The 16,676-nt window shown below is 28.0% G+C and overlaps 1 protein-coding gene across 5 annotated transcripts in view; it reads left to right on the top strand.

The window, feature by feature from the left end:
* Positions 1–1,792: 1,792 nt before the first annotated feature.
* The window catches only part of LOC106685363 (lactosylceramide 4-alpha-galactosyltransferase), a gene marked incomplete at its 5' end in the record, with an annotated part of 93,299 nt that continues 78,415 nt past the window's right edge, over positions 1,793–16,676 (top strand). For 3 of the 5 annotated variants that reach the window (XR_001343831.3, XR_001343832.3, XM_014427986.3), the window contains 2 exon segments: positions 1,793–2,708; positions 2,775–2,976. Coding sequence is in view for 3 of the 5 variants with exons in the window: in XM_014427986.3 (XP_014283472.1) it covers positions 2,104–2,708; positions 2,775–2,976 (807 nt within the window). 5 annotated transcript variants of the gene reach the window in all.

Here is a 16,676-nt window from a genome sequence, read left to right as displayed (position 1 = left end):
TTAATATTTCAAGAAGAGATATTTTTCTTCGGTAAAATAATTCCCAATTTAAAAAAAAATAAATTAAAATATTAAAAACCGCAAGACTCCATATACTGATCAGAATTACACCAACTTTTTGAGGAGAGTTGCTAAGTGTGTGTATAGTCGGAGAAGTAGGTACTAAATGAAGGGATGTACCTTTAAAGTAAGGGAAATTAATGATATTTTGTTTCTGGCTGCTCTGTGAAGTAGAATCTCTATATTTCTCAAAATATCTCAAGCTGGGAAATGCAGGTTTTTGACTTATAACTTTCGTTTTTCAATATTTATATGGAAATTATGTGAATTTCGTTTACTTAGAAATCCCTTCCATACTCACCGGAATCGTGGAAGAAAAAAGTCTTGCACTGACACATCTCTTGCACACGCTTGCCATGCGATCAAAATCATTTTCTCCCATTATGGTTGGTGTTACAATATATATTTACCAGACGTTTGGCTCCATACTTCTTCTTAACATTTTCAAGCGATATTAGGGTTTTCAGCTACCTATAATAAAGTATCAAGGCTTGAATAATCATGTTTGCTATTCCACTATTTCATCTTTGACAACGCTGAATCGGCCACTGTCTGTAGGAATAGGTCCGGACAAAATACAATGAACAAAACTTTGTGGCAAGTTTTCACAAACTACTTTGTGAACAAACCAATCATTTGTTGGATGATTAGGTGATATTTATACTTCTTTCTTGGACGCTTTTTTATGTTAGCAAGGATTTTCAGGTCATCAAGGGACAAACGAGAGGCACCTGACTGAAGGTTTTCCTGAAATATCGAACTATAATGTAAACAAACAAATGCCGATCTTTTTCGCTTCTCCCCACACTAGCCTAAGCTAGTCGAAGTAAAAAATCAAATTCTACTCCACAGAGAACTCTGGAACAAAATGCAATTAGCTTCGCTATTATTTCCAGGTAGAAAGTACATAACTGCTGGACTATTACTTTCCATCAAATTTACTTTCTTCAACTTTGATTTCAGATATATCATACTTTATGATTGTTAAAAAAGGTAACTATTAACTCATTGTTAAAAAGATTGTAAAAATTTGAGTCACAGAGTTCCTTAATTCTTTAGAAATAATTGTAATTCCATTGCTTTTGTAAAAATAAATATTATTTTTTTATTCTAACTTGATACAATCGATTCTTATTTTTAAAATTAATTACATTTAAAGTTACTCCTGTCATTCTGGGACTACATGACTTTTTTATCAGTGAGATCCTACATATTTAAAATCCTGAATGCGCTCTTAGTTATGGGACTCTTCTGCATTCAATCAACTAAAATTAACTTTCAAACAACATAGTAAAAATATTCAAATTAAGAATAGATATAACGAACTGAATAATATCTAGGCTTAAATAACCAAGGTAAACCTTAAATTGGCTTTAATAAAGATCAATAGCACAAGACACAAGAAACATTTACAATGTAATTTTAAATACCAAAGCGATTATTATAATACCATAAAAAATTTTGTTTTTTAAATACAACTTTTATTAATTAAAATATAGTCACCCATAATATCAAAAGATGAAATATTTTCAAAATGGTTTTATAATGTTTAATGGGTGAATTAAAAACTCTTCAACATAAAAATTTTTTTTTCTTTTATTATATTACCTTCTGTATTATATTTATTGACGATAGTAATATAGATCATCGACCTCATTCACACCATATTTACAAATATATAAATTAAATGATAAGAAATACGTAGATGAAAAATGAATAAATATAAACAAAATTAAACTTAAAGTAAAATAACATCTTAAACACAATCATTCCTATCAATATAAAAACTATGAATAACTTCAAAATTTTCTTTTATTTTATTCAGGAAGTGCATTAATATATATCTTATTTTGCAATATTTAGTATGATTGGCGGTAATTTAAGGAGTAGGGGTAGGTAAATTCTTTGCATTGAGTAACTGATTCTTGGAGCGAGTTCAAGTGGTTAGGGGGGTTATCAGTGAACCGTTGTTAAGAGCACGGATTTCGAATTGTCGATTTCATTGACAATTCTCATTTTCAGTTTGTTTAAGTTGTTATAATTATGTATCTTTCAATAATGTCAAAAATGAGTCGTCTTAGATATAAAAGACTGTATCTGGTTCCTTTAGTTGTCATAATTATATTGTATTTCATGATGGATAGTTGTAGGGATGAAATAAACATTGGTTGGGTAACTAATCTTAAAGTTACAAAAGAATCAGAAAAAATCAAGTGTTATGACTTGAAAGTTGATAATGTGATTCAACCTTTAGAGTCATCAGAAGTAGCTTTAAACCGCTCAATATTTTTTGTTGAAACTTCTTGCCATAATAAGGAGTTTTATATAAATCCAAGACAAGCCTGTGCTATTGAATCGGCTGCTAAAATGAATCCTAATTTCGAGGTTTATCTTTTGCTTCCATCTCCTGTTACAAGTTTGGAAGGAATGAAAGGTCACTTTCAAAAATTAGCTTCCTATCCCAATTTTAAAATTAGGTACATCAATATGACTACCTTCTTTGTCAAGACTCCTCTGGAGGATTGGTATCGATCAGGTAATTTGAAATACAGCTATTGGCCTCAATCCCACACTAGTGATGTTCTTCGTTATACTCTTTTATGGAAATTTGGTGGAATATATATGGACTTGGATGTTGTAATTATGCGGTAAGTGCTATGAAGATGTAAATTTGAAGAATTAACTCATCAAATTGATGAAATTATTGTTTTTAGATCATTGGAACAAGTGACAAATTTTGCTGGTGCTGAATCGTTAAATGATGTGGCTGCTGGAATAATGGCTTTCAGTCTTAATCATAAAATATCTACTCTCACAATGAATGACCTCCTTAATAATTTTAGAGGATATGATTGGGGTTGGAACGGCCCTGGTGTTATAACTAGATCTCTGAGGAAATATTGTAGGGATTGTAAGGTAAATATTAATATTGGGGAAAAAGATGTTACTAATTTTTTTATATTCTGATGCAAATGATATAAGTTCATTTCTTGTGGAGTTATCTACAAAGTTTTATTTTATTGTTCTAGTATAAAGTATTTAATGAAATTGTTTAGCATTTAAAAGATGTTTTTGACACCACCACTAATTTTTTAGTGAGCCTCAATGTTGGTACTCATTCAAAAAATTGAGTTGGGTAATATGTCTTGAATCTCTAAGTATCATAATCAGTTTATATGTACAAAATACCATTGTTAAATTAATTTTGAAAACTAGAGTTTAGTGTACATGTCATAATGGTTTTATAATATGTTACATCTTCATTTATGTTTAATCGATGTGTTAAATAGTACCCTAAATGTCTCAGCTAAGGTATGTATATGAAAAGAGGTTACTATGGCAACAAGATAAGAATAAGTTCTTAACATTGACATCAATAATGGAATTTTTCTTATCAATGAAAATTCCTTTTATATCAGGGGTGGTATTTGTTTTCAAACAAGAATATGCTTGTTTAGGTGTCTGAAATATTCATCACTGAAATATAAAATTGAAAATCCCAATTTCTTTATTTCTTATCTTAATATATGTCTTTTATCATCTAAGAATATTTCTTGAGGCTCTACGTTGATAATTTATGAACTTAAGCCTACCCAATGTTAGCGGTATAAATTCTTTAAAATGACCTTTAAGAAGTCTTGCATTGGGACTTATCTATCATTTTTAATTTTTATGAAATTCTTTGGGCTATTGTTTTATTGCGCATTCCATAGATATGAGACTTTTTATCTTAATCAGTATACAATAATCCCAAATGCAACATGTTGCATTGTAAATTGAATTGAAGTTTTTAACTCTAAATTGTTTTTTATTTTTAATGTTAGATGATGTTTCAGATGTTTTCAGGCCTTTTGAAACCTGAATTATGAATTTTGATAATTATATAAACATTTTTAACATGGGCCATGTACATCTTTTTTATTTTGTTCAAAAATCTTTCATCCTTTTATAGATAAGCTGAAAAAAAAATTTAATTCTTTTGGTGAGAATATGTTTCTTACTTACTTGAGCAATTACTTTCTCCTAATCAATAGGTTCTAAAGAATTTTTTATTTAATATTATTTTCTAATTAAGAAGAAGTCTCATAAATAGTACCTTTGTTACTACACAACTTTGATTTGTGTTGCTCAATGTATAAGAGACATAAAATCTTTGAACTGCTACTGTTAGATTTCTTTTCAATTATTGGGCAGAGACCTTTTTACAATTTGATCCTAATTACATTGACATCTGAACTTTTTTTTTTAGATGTAGAAAGGAAATATTGAAATGCAATATTATTGTAAAACTTTCTTTGGGGACAGACCACCCTATTTGTCTCGGTTGTTACCCACTCCAAAAGAAGTTGCATTTTAAGAATGAAAAGTTTGTATCAGAAGTAGATTAGAAGTCAACACATATACTAACGAATATAGTATGTAAATAATGAATTTTTGTTTGTGTGTCCAAATTTTCCTGTACTTTTTTCCTTAGTATAGACAATGTTAACAATTTTTTTTCATAGCTCTTTAAGTAAGACTTATATTGACTATAAGAGACGTAACAGCCAACTATAAGTGGGGGCTAGATCCCAGACCGGCCGGTTTGGAGCATTGTGGGTTTGATTTCCACCTGGGGCAGTTAATATTTATTTCTCGGTGGTCCTGAGAATGAATCTTAATACTCTCACCTTGGTGAGAGTTTGACAAAAAGGACCACTAGGCTCACTTGCCTGACAAGTTCTCCCCAACAGATACCAATATATTGACTATATGTAGAGTTATTATTATTTTCTTAAAACTCTCCTTTTAATTTAATTATGTTATATTTTATAGTTTTTAGCACATTTAACAATAATAATATTGTGAAGCCATCTCTGTTAAACATTTTCATGTAAATTTCATCATTAAACTTCAAATTATACATAAATTAATCTTTAAGGCAAATTTCTTTTTCAATGTAACAAGTCATTAGAAATTAAATTCTCTGATGATTTCATATCTATAATTATTTACAGTTGTTCTGAAATATCTTGATTGAACTACTCTACTATTAGGAAATGAAATGGAAGTGGAGTGTAATAAATGAATTTTCTTATTATAATGATGAAAGATTGATAGGCTTTGGAAAGTGAGATTATGGTAGTGAAAATTATGCATGGCTGACCCTTGTGCATCCCGTCACGCCTCTGTGGTGTATGGTTGGCTATGGTATCAAATTATTGGTTACTTTACACATTTATTTATAAATTATTGGTTTAAATTTGAATAGCTTAAAAATAATTAGTCTGTGCAACTTACTAACAGCATGGTCATATGTTCTCAAATTTAATCTAACAGCTTGGTCCTGGATACCAGATGGATTATCTGGAGATGAACTAGCTGTCTTACATCTGTTTATTATTGTGATATTTATTTCTTGTTGTGTACTTCTGATTGCATGGTTGAAGGGTTAAGTTATGTGCATGATAAAGCTGTTGTAGCCGAGTATGTTAAGACATCACCTTGGCAACCTCGAATCAGCAGCAGCACTTATTTTATTCTGCCCCGGACGGGTTGTCTTTTATTTTGTTGACAGTTCTACCAAATGTGAACTCAACCCTGCCACTCTCGTTAGAATAGGTTGGTTACCTATAGAATAACCCCTCTCCCCATGTGTCAGAAAAGACCAGGCTGAGTAAATTAAAAAAAAAAGTTAAATGCATGATAACTGTACAAAAAAAACATTTAATGAAGAATATCTTATAGCCTATACTTGTTCAGCTAAAACCTTGCCATTGTGTGGAATCCTTTATTAAAAAAATTCACATTTGTAGGATAATAATAGTCTGTGATGGTAATAATACATAATTCTTTTATAACTGTTTGGCCATTCACTTTGTTTCCTTTTCAAATTCATATTTCTCTTTGATTGGCTTCTGTTATCCAAATATTAAATGACACTGGGTGTCTATGTATTTCTTCCCATTTTTACTCAAACCTCTGTGACCTATGCAGTAGTGATTGGCCATTTCAACCAATGGGCGAAGTCTTAATTCTGGAATCATTTATTTTCCCATACCAATTTTCTCCCACCTCTGGAGTGGAGTCTTTTCACATTTTTTCCCCGTCTCTTTACTACCACAACATTTCTATTTAGACAGTACATTTTTACTGAAATTTTAATGTAATAAACATAATGTAGGTTTTCTGAACAATATTTTTAATTCTTTCCTATGGCAAACTTTCTTTTGAAGTCTGTTCAAAATGATCTTACTTTAGTTAGTATCTTATGGCCAATCCTAATTTTTTTTCTTTTAGGTGAAGCATATGATAGAAAAAGGTTGTGAAGATTTTATTGTTTTCCCACCATCTGCTTTCTATCCAATTCCATGGGAAGAGTGGGCAAAATACTTTACATCAGATGAAGAGCTTTATAATAATGTGATGGATCAAATAAAGGACAGCTATGCTATCCACGTGTGGAACAAGCACAGCATTAAAGCTAAGGTTACAATAGGTTCCAAACAACCTTATGGTGTTATTGCCCAAAAGTATTGTCCATTGGTCTATTCTTCTTTAAAAGATTTTTTTTAGCATTAGCATTTCTGGAAAGTGTTTTTAATTTTGTAATCTGAACTGAACCAAACAATTTCTCTTTTTTAAATACTCTTAATGTGAAGGGGTTTCCCTTTAACATACATCAGATCTTTCTTTAAACTTTTAGAAATGATAATTTAAATTTCTTTATTGGAAAAGGTTTAAGATTGATTTTTTTTTTTAGCTAATTACACCTTAAACTTTAAGATTAGTTTATAATTTTGTTTCATCTTTAATTTTTTTTTTGCCTCTCCACATTATATAAAAAATATATATCTTTTAATTATTTTGCACCCTCAGAGCAATACTAGTACAAAACAAAAATCTAACTTTAGAGAAATCTATTTCAAATATTTTACTATTACATTGATATATGCTGTTATTCATTTGAACTATTTATACTTTAACATTTAAATGCTGATTCATAATGTGGTATTTTTCATTTATATTAGTATTTTATTAAATAACAAATTACTTAAAAGTGCATGTTTTTGAAATCTATTAGTATTGTATTGAGAGTGTGATTTATCTCTTCTATTTATTAATATTTCATTCTTTCAGATGATAATATTTTTGAAGTCGGGTTATGAATCTGATTTTGATTATTTAATGCATAATACACCTAGCAGTTTTAATTATTTCGTTGCTAGAAACAATAGATCATTCCTACTGAGATCAAATCTCATACATTAATCCAGGTTATATCAGTAGTCATCGAAATATTACTTATATTGTGATTTTTTTTGTTTTCATTAGATCATATTTAATTAGGATATTATACTAGTTGTGGGATGGTTATTAATAATTGATGAAAAGTGAAAAAGTTAAATTTCTAGTGTTGTTTGCTCAATTAAAACATTTATAATTCATCATGTACTCGCTCTTTTAATATGATTGTTGTTTTTAATTGGTTCCAGTTTTATAGTTAACCGTCATTATGACTATCTCAAAGGGACCAGAAAATCAGCAGTTGTCTGTAACCAAGTTCATAGTATACAAGTAAAAAAAAAAAAAAAATGGAGTTTGTATATAGTAACGTATTAGGAGAATATTAATGTGATAAAAGCAATGCAATATGTATTACACATTTGAGAAAGTAGAGGAATTCATATATTTCAGTACCTAGGTCACCTCCAGAAACTATATTAATCCTGAAATCCATTGTTATATAATATCTGTGAAGAGGTGATACCATAAGCTGTGGTATCCAGGATCACCAAGGTCCTGTATAATACTTATCAGATATGTGCTGACCCATGGATCGGAATGTTGGACAATCCTGTTGGAAATTCAGGAACTGGCTCTAATAAAAAATATTTTACCTGGCTAGTTCGAAGAATATATATTTTCTAGAAACTAATGATGTGAGTACACCAGTAAAACAATTCAGACTGACGGATATTGCAAAAAAAATTTTTTTTGTGTGAAAATTCATATTTAAGTGGGCTAAAAACAAATCTGAATAGCTTTTTCTGAAAAAAAAAATGTCCTACTGTATACAAAGTAATTTTTTTGATTTATCAGGTCAGTCCAAAAGTTCATGTTTTCCTCCTCTACTATTTCTTGTCATCCTACTGATAGCTTTTTAATCCCATTGATAAAATAGAAAAAGAAGAAAGTGCACAAAGTTATAGACTGACCAGGTACTGTGGGTTTTAACTTATAATACTATTGTCCATATTTTTTTGTTAGTCTACCTCTGAAAACTAATCACATGGCATATTACTCCCTATGCAATAAAAGAACACAGTATAGAAATAATTTTGTCTGACTGACCTCGGAAAGTGGCATAAAATATTGTTTTTTGGAGAAATAAAGTTTATATTTGTTTTACGCTGCTCAAAAATCCCTTAAGTACGATTTTTTATAGTAATTAAAAAATGTAAATTTTTTTATTCAAAATTTTCACCTTATTGGGCCTTTGAGTTTTTTTCAAAATCATGAAAATTACATTAATATCAGGGTGATACCACTAATCTGCATGAAACTTAAGAAGGATTTATGACTGTCTAAACTGCATGAAGTGGAATAAACTGTTTATCCCGTTTAAAATTATAACAGAAGATTTAAAATAAAATTTCAGCTTTCCAACAGTTGTTACTTTTGATTTGGATGACATTGTAGGGGGTTATGAATTTATTTCATGAACCCAGGAGATTTGAAAAAAAATATCCTCCAAAAATTTCTAATTTTTTTTAAATATTTATTTATTGCTATTTACAACTGTACATTATGATACATTTAGTAAATCTGATCTAAGTTAAATTGGAGTGTAGAGAAACTACCCATTGGTAGCACTCTAATTAAAATTAAAATTATTTAAAATATTTTTTCTCGGCTCCTAGAACGCATTCACTAGAACCCTGATATGTGTCTAATATTTTTCGAAATACTATCACTAAAAAAGTTTCATTGAAATTAGTGATCTCAAATGTTTAGTCTCCCCTTGTAAGACATTGGAGATATGTATGTATTTTTTTTCTTGGCCTCGTACTGTATCTGCTGTCAACGAGTCCTTTCTTGTTACATTACCAGAAACTTATGAGGCAGTCTTCTTTAAAGAAGTCAAGAAAATCATAACTTTTCTCGGAGATGCCTTTTTTAATACTGGAATCAATTATTTAAATTTTTATTGAAATAATTGTTTAATTTTGTGTACAATTATTTCTTGCAATAGCTCTTCTTGAATTGTATCTCTTTTAATTCATTTCCATCTACATTTTCATTTATTATAACACTTTGGAATTATAACTTGCCTTTCTTACTTTACATTGATTATTAATCATCTTAAAATTAAATTTTAGCATTTTTAGATTATGTTCCAGGATTTAGAATTATGCATTAAAACAATAAATTAGGAGATTTTAAAAAAGATCATAAATTTAAAATTATATATGAATATATTGAAATATCTTAGTCAAATTGAAATGTTTTATTTTTGAAGTAAAAAAAAAAATTCTATTTTTATACGGAAATAGTAACATTACATATTTTATGTCCAAAGATTATATTAAATATAAATTATATATTTTTATCTGAAATTTTAATGATAGTTTTAGGTATAAGTTAAATAGTAATATTTATTTGTAAGCTGTCTCAAATAAATAACTATTGTTATAGTTTACTAGTCTACTATAAGTGGAGGAGAGAATCAAGCTATAGTTTATATTATCTTTCAAATGAAAATTATGTAAGTATAATGCTTTAGGTAAAACTAGGTTGTTGTTATATACATTAGTGTATTTATGTGAGTAATGGAATTATTGGTGATCTAATAATACTTATCTCTTGAATGCAAAATTTAGAACATTACTAGCAAATACAATCTTTTGTTACAGCTTTTAACCTTCTTATTTTATAATCATGCTATTATTTCAATATCTGAAATCAGCTAGAGATAGAAATAGCAAATGATTTAATTTTCTTAGTTTCTGAGTATCCATAATTGGTGTCTTCTTTTATGATAACCACTTACAGAATGATCCCCTAGCTCTTGGAAGTATTAAAAAAAGGTAATGAGTATGTAACTAATAAATAGAAATAGTTAGAAAATTATAATTGATAATTTTAATATAAGGTTTAAAAATATATTCAGGCAGTTTCATACTTATGTCAGGTTCCATTCCTTGAAAACTGACTTAAATCAAGTCCCTGTACTGCAAAAATGTAAATAAAAACATTTAGCATATTGTTTTGCCTTTAGTTTATCTATAAAGCATTTTATGTGATGTGTGCTGAATTTCAATAGCTTTATTTATTGAAATTTTTATTCCATAAAAAAAAAATTCAATATTTCTATTGAAAAATTCAAGAGACGTAACTTTCAATTCAAGCAATATAAAATGGTTTATGGTTTAAATTTCTTAACAATGCTACTCCAAAACAACTTAAATAGGTTCTACCTATATACAAATTTATATATTTATGTAATATCATATATTCATGTCATACCATAATCTGTTGCATGAGCATATTATAAAAGTAGAGTATAATAATAATGTGTATGTATATATAAATATCATAAAATAGCATAGCACTCAAAACAAAAATGGATTAAAATGCTTATTTGAGAAAAGTTTATAGTCTAGGAAACGAAGCACTTCCAAAATGAAAATGCAAAAAATCAGGTAGTCCTGAATTTTTGGTATGTTGTTTGTGTTTAGACTGACATTAGTCCTTGATATGAAATCTAAATTTGCAATATCGGCTTATGAGTTTGCAGTAAGTTTATTTATTCAAGAAAACCCAAAACATTTCATTCCATGTTCAATATCATGGAACCATATGAAAAACATTATGCATAAATATATAAATTATGCAATAGTAGAATTAATTTACTAAAAGTTGAGTCCTTATTTGGCTCTATAGGTTTATTGGCATCCAAGATACAATTTTAAAAAAAAATCTATTGAAAAACAAGAAATCTTCATTTTGTGACTTCATTTAATCAAATATCATGGAACCTGCTACTCATACAATAAATATCAATATAAACTACTTTAAAGTGAATTTAACAAGCTTTATTTTAAGAACTAACAGACATTTGTACATCTGATAGTTACTGAAATATAAAACATTTTTCAAAAATGTTATGTAAATGCCTATTAAATACATAGTTATTGAGATGACTGTGTCAAAGACCAAATATTGTATTTTTCAAAACGTTAATAAAATACAACAGATTACATTAGTATTAAATTTATAAAATATGAATAAAAGAGAAAAATATTCAGTTCGGATCTGATCAATTTTACTTCTTTTGTTGCTTATGCGTGTTTCAATGTCCTTCCTCTACTGATTTTGTAATATTTATTCCAAATTAGTTTATAGTCTATCCTAGGAGACTCCCCTTAATCCTGTATGAGGTATCCTTCTCTTGGCCAAAATAACAATCAAGATCCTAATCCTGTAACTTTTTTCTCTATTTAAAATTTTAAATACTATATTAATTAAAACTAAAAGTTATGATCCTAATGGCTAGACTCCCCACGGCTGTTACTACTGTTGGAATTGTAGGAGTTTAGCTTTCATTCTTCCCGTATTTATTTTTAAAAATAAGAGAATAATAATCAGTGAATTAAGTTTGACCTGTTACTCAGTATTCACTTCTTGAGTTGAAATGTTTTTAATATATGTCAATAATATCTAATTTAAGCTAAAACTCTAAGTAATTGCTTAAGTATTTTAAAAGCGATTTATAGTAAAAACTGTTAAATTAAATTATAAAATAAAAACTGTTATTTTGTAACAAGTAAAAAAGAAGTTTTTATGAAATTGTCCAAATAAAACAATTTATTAGGTGAAACATTTTTCAGTCTCTGTTTAAAACCGTAATTATGCACTTAATGTATTTTAACTTTGTACCAGATTAATCAAATTTTAATGAATGATACCAGTGAAAAAAGTACAAGGTTATCATACCAATAAAAGTTGTTGCCCATTAAATTTATTTATAAAATAAAAAATAGGGGTGCTTCCAGTTCTGGAAGTTTAACTTCCATTCTTCCTATATTTATTTAAAAATTAATCATCAGTGAATCAGTTTAACTTATGTTAATCAGTAATCATTTCTTGATTTGAAATGTTATTGCTTCATTTATTTCATGCACAGATCATTAATTAGGAGGAATAATACTATTTTACTAATTTTTTAAAAGATTTATCAGTGCCTTAAAAACAAACAATTTTTAATGGCTAAAATTGTGACATTCCAAAGTATCTTAAAATTTTATTTTGTTTTATTATTTAATTTATTGTTTAATTCATATAGAATATTTTATAAAATCGAAATAGAATTGAGGTAATATTACCTATTACCTCTTAATTCTCTTGGTGTAATTTTGTGTTCATTAGTAGTAAGCATTTTTTAAATCTTGATTTAAAATCATTTACCAGTGATTATTGGGCTGTGATAATAATAATTCTCATACTTAATGTGCTTACTGTCTGGATTTTTGTAATTTAATTTATGTTCCACTTTATGTTGTTTATTGTTTGAATTGTAATTTTATTTTTATGATCCAGAAGTTCTGTTATTTTATTTTTATATCTGGGTCCTGTTTCATAATAAAGTACAATATAATGTTATTAGTCTTGTAATTCGTAAAATTTTGCTGACATTTTAAAGCTCTTTTGGAATTTCGTGATTTTAAACTCCTGAAATATTATTAATTGCCGTCATCCGCAATGAAACTAAAAGTATCAGTGCTTATTCTTTATAGTTTGTATACTTGAATTATGAAATAATACTACTAGTTTTCATTATGAAACAGGGCCGATTGTAAATTGTACATGATTATTGTTAGAAATTACAATATATAGCAAATTAAAATAAATATATTTTTTATTAAATTCTTCATGTTATTAAGTTAATACTTCTTATGATAGAAGATGAATTATGTTATTGTATATTTATATTAGATGTTTTATCTATAAAAACATAGTGTGAATAAGAAATGCTTAAATTATACAATTATAGTATGCTACACTGCTGTTTAGGCATCACTCATTCCGAAGTTACTATAAACTGCACGAACTTAAACATAGGACAAAAATTATTTTCTTTTAATATATTAGTCATAAGGTTTATCAGAGATTAATGAATTTTATGCCTTTTTTTTTGGAAATAATAGAGTATTACCTTTATTATTTTGTACTATTTTTATTTTTAGTAATCTGTTAGATTATAAATAGTGAAGTACTTCCCTTTTTTGCAAAACGAGTAACTGTTCTTTTATTATTTATTCAGGTAGTAACATTTTAACTATTCTTAAATCTAAAATGTAAATTTTAATTTTAAAAACTAATTAGCTCTGTAATTTTAATATCTATCTAATTTTATTTATTAGACAAAATGTGCCATTTGGTTTCTATATCATTCAAGTATAACTGTTTCTTAATTCTCACTTTTCAATTCTGAGTTTTTAACTCAGTTTTATGATAAATAATTCTATGTCTCAAAAAAAGTAATTGGCCACTGATTGATCTAGTTTGTATTGAAAAACATTAGCTTTTAAGGCTTGGAAGTAATATGGTTAATTTTAAAACAGTTAATCATTAATTATGTTAGAGAAGTTTACATTTTTATGATTGAAGTCCAGGTCTAATTATTTATAACTTATTTCCTTATTATTGAATTTTTATTGTAGTCACTCTTATTTTATTTATGTATTCTCCAAAACTGATATTTTAAGTGATGCTACCAGATGTATGGAAGATTTGCAGGTGTATGGAAACGTGATCTGACTAAAACCTTTTCAAATATTTTCTTATTCTATGATTTCAATAAAAACTGGTTTTCCTTCCATTAATTTTATCTTTATGTCAATATTTAAGTTTTGTATAATGATGTAGTGATGCTGTTGTGGCTGTGATAAATACAATCTTACTTCTGTATTAGAAGTATAATGAATAATGTCCAATGTTAAGTACGTAATTTATGTTTAGTCATGACTGCTATATCACTCGCCTACTTTAAAAAAAAAAATTTTCCTCTATATTTCCTCTGAGCTCGATTTCGCTATATCTTATATCCATATTGATTCTTTTGGATTTTTGTACTTTTACAGCTGCATTCAGAGGTGTGTGCTATAAAAAATGTACAAATGAAATTTAGTCTAATGAAGTTGTCTAGTAGGTGAGTGATTAACTTATAGTTCTTGCACAAAAATTTATTATATTTTTTATGTTCAAATGTGAGATTTAGATGTGTAAAAATTAAATAAAGATGTAGAAAATACATCCTCATTTTTTTATTCTCTATTTTTTGCTGTATTGTATTCCTAATCATTTTACTAATATTCTGTGTGTTTGTATATGGGCTCTTTCTCCGAAGTATATAACAAGAACATAGGGATTCTCTTGGTTCTTAATTATCTCCCAATCACATTTGTTGGGGTTGATGGTAAAAGTCATCCTTAAACAGCTGCTAAGTCCAGTGATTCATATCCTTGATTATGGATGCCTGGTGTATGAAGGACTATCCATTGAATAAGAAAAGAGACTAAAAAGTCTAATGAACTGCTTTAAAAGATTCATTTTCGGTATTTCCAGGCGTTCTCATATCTCATTACTATTCTGATTAATCCCGATATCCACAGACTATGCATCCTTGGCACACTAATATTCCAATCCCTAATAACCAAAAAACCTTCCTATATCATTGACCTCCTCATCCTACGTTTATCCATTCACCTTTTAAACATAAGATACTTATGTACAATACACAAGATACCTTCCAATCTTTATATTCCTACTTATAGAACTGCCTCATTTTGGAACTCCTTACCCATATCCATCCATAAAGTTTCCTCTTTAAATTCAGTCAAACACCAACTATACATCCATTTCCTAGACTATCAAACTTCCTTGAACTTATGAATAGTAGAAAACATTATAAGCATAGATAAATATGTATCTTTTTTCATATTTTATTTTATAGTAATAGATTCATTTAATTATGTTCAAAAGTTAATGTAGCTAGACAAAAGCTGCTAAAACTGTTCCAAATTGTTATTCTTAGGGAATTAATTGTCCCAGAATAATGATTGATTTAAAAAAAACAAGAACATAGGGATTCTCTTGGTCCCTAATTATCTCCCAATCACATTTGGTGGGGTTGATGATAAAAGTGATAAGGTGACAAAAAATATATATATATTTGAACACCACATTTACTACTAAACCTAATCCTCCAATTAATTATCCTAATCCTTGTTCTATTCGTAGCTCTGAAGAAGGCTAAAAATTCGAAACATTGGCACAATTAAATAAGTTACTTCAACTTATTTGTGTTTTATTTTGACCGCACCCCCCAACCATCTTCTCGTATAAGTGATCCACGGTCAACTATCTCTCATAATTACTAATCTTTCAATATTAATTTAACTGGAATTTGTAAGCTTAAATGAATAATTTTTTTTAGGAAATCTGCTTACCTCTCACTTAAGTTAGTAAGATTAAACTTACATTCATTTCTATAGATTATATATTTTTTTACTGCTGACATTTCCAGGTTTAAGAACATACCTTCTATATTTTTATCAATATAATTGTCGTCTTATATTTAAATTAAAGTTATCTAAATTAAAATGTTTTTCCTACAACCTCTGGCTATTAGCTCTACAAATTACTATTTCATACTTACACTCTTGTTACAACTACAGTTATATTGAAAAATTCTGGAAAGTGTATTTTGAAAATGAAATAAAATAATGAAACATCAGTATCTAACAATAAAAAAAAAAAATTTATGCAAATGAATGGAACCTTATTTTAGCCTAATAAACCTAAGAGAATCTAAATGAAATATTGAATTAATATTTATTAGCCATATATTAAAAAAAAAGTTAATCTCATGAAGGGCCTTGGAGGCATACATTGTTAAAAGATTCCTGTTTCATTGTCAGATACTTATTTTAAGACTGAGTGGATCTGGGAGGTCTCTGTTAAACCTCAATTGTGATCTATGAGATAGCTATTTTTTTTTACATAAAATCAAAAAATGGCCTACTAATTTTCTATCAAAGTTTTTTCAGCATCAGGCATCACAACCTTGAACTCCTGGTTTGCTATTTGACAATGTTTTTCTCATTCTAGTATTTACTAATGTACGATATTTATGAGATTAATGAAACATTTTACCTGATTTTATTCTTATAATTAAATGGTGGTGGCTATCTCAACCAAGGTTAGTTATTTATAGAATAGAGATTTTGGTTATGGATTTCTGATGGTTAACATGTACCATGATGTGGAATGGTCAGTATCAACTTCTAGCCATTGCATGACAGGATCTGTTTGTATCTAGCATATGTTCGTGAAAATTTACCTGTCAGAAGGCACTGTTTGTGAGGTATAATTAGTGGTTTAAACAGCCAATATTCTCGACTTATGCAGTCACTCTCTAATTGGTGACTACATATATTTTTTTTCTCTTATTTTTAAGAAAAAATCAATCATGATTAGACAATGAAAGTCGTCCAAGCGAATACCACACTCAAAATATTGAAAAAAAAAAAATTATATTTAAAATTGCAAATATGCAGTGTATTAAAGCA

This window comes from Halyomorpha halys, unplaced genomic scaffold, assembly GCF_000696795.3.
Source record: "Halyomorpha halys isolate HHAL.00 unplaced genomic scaffold, Hhal_1.1 Scaffold685.1, whole genome shotgun sequence".
In the NCBI taxonomy this organism is placed as follows: Eukaryota; Metazoa; Arthropoda; class Insecta; order Hemiptera; family Pentatomidae; genus Halyomorpha; species Halyomorpha halys.
This window is presented reverse-complemented; position numbering and strand designations above follow the sequence as displayed.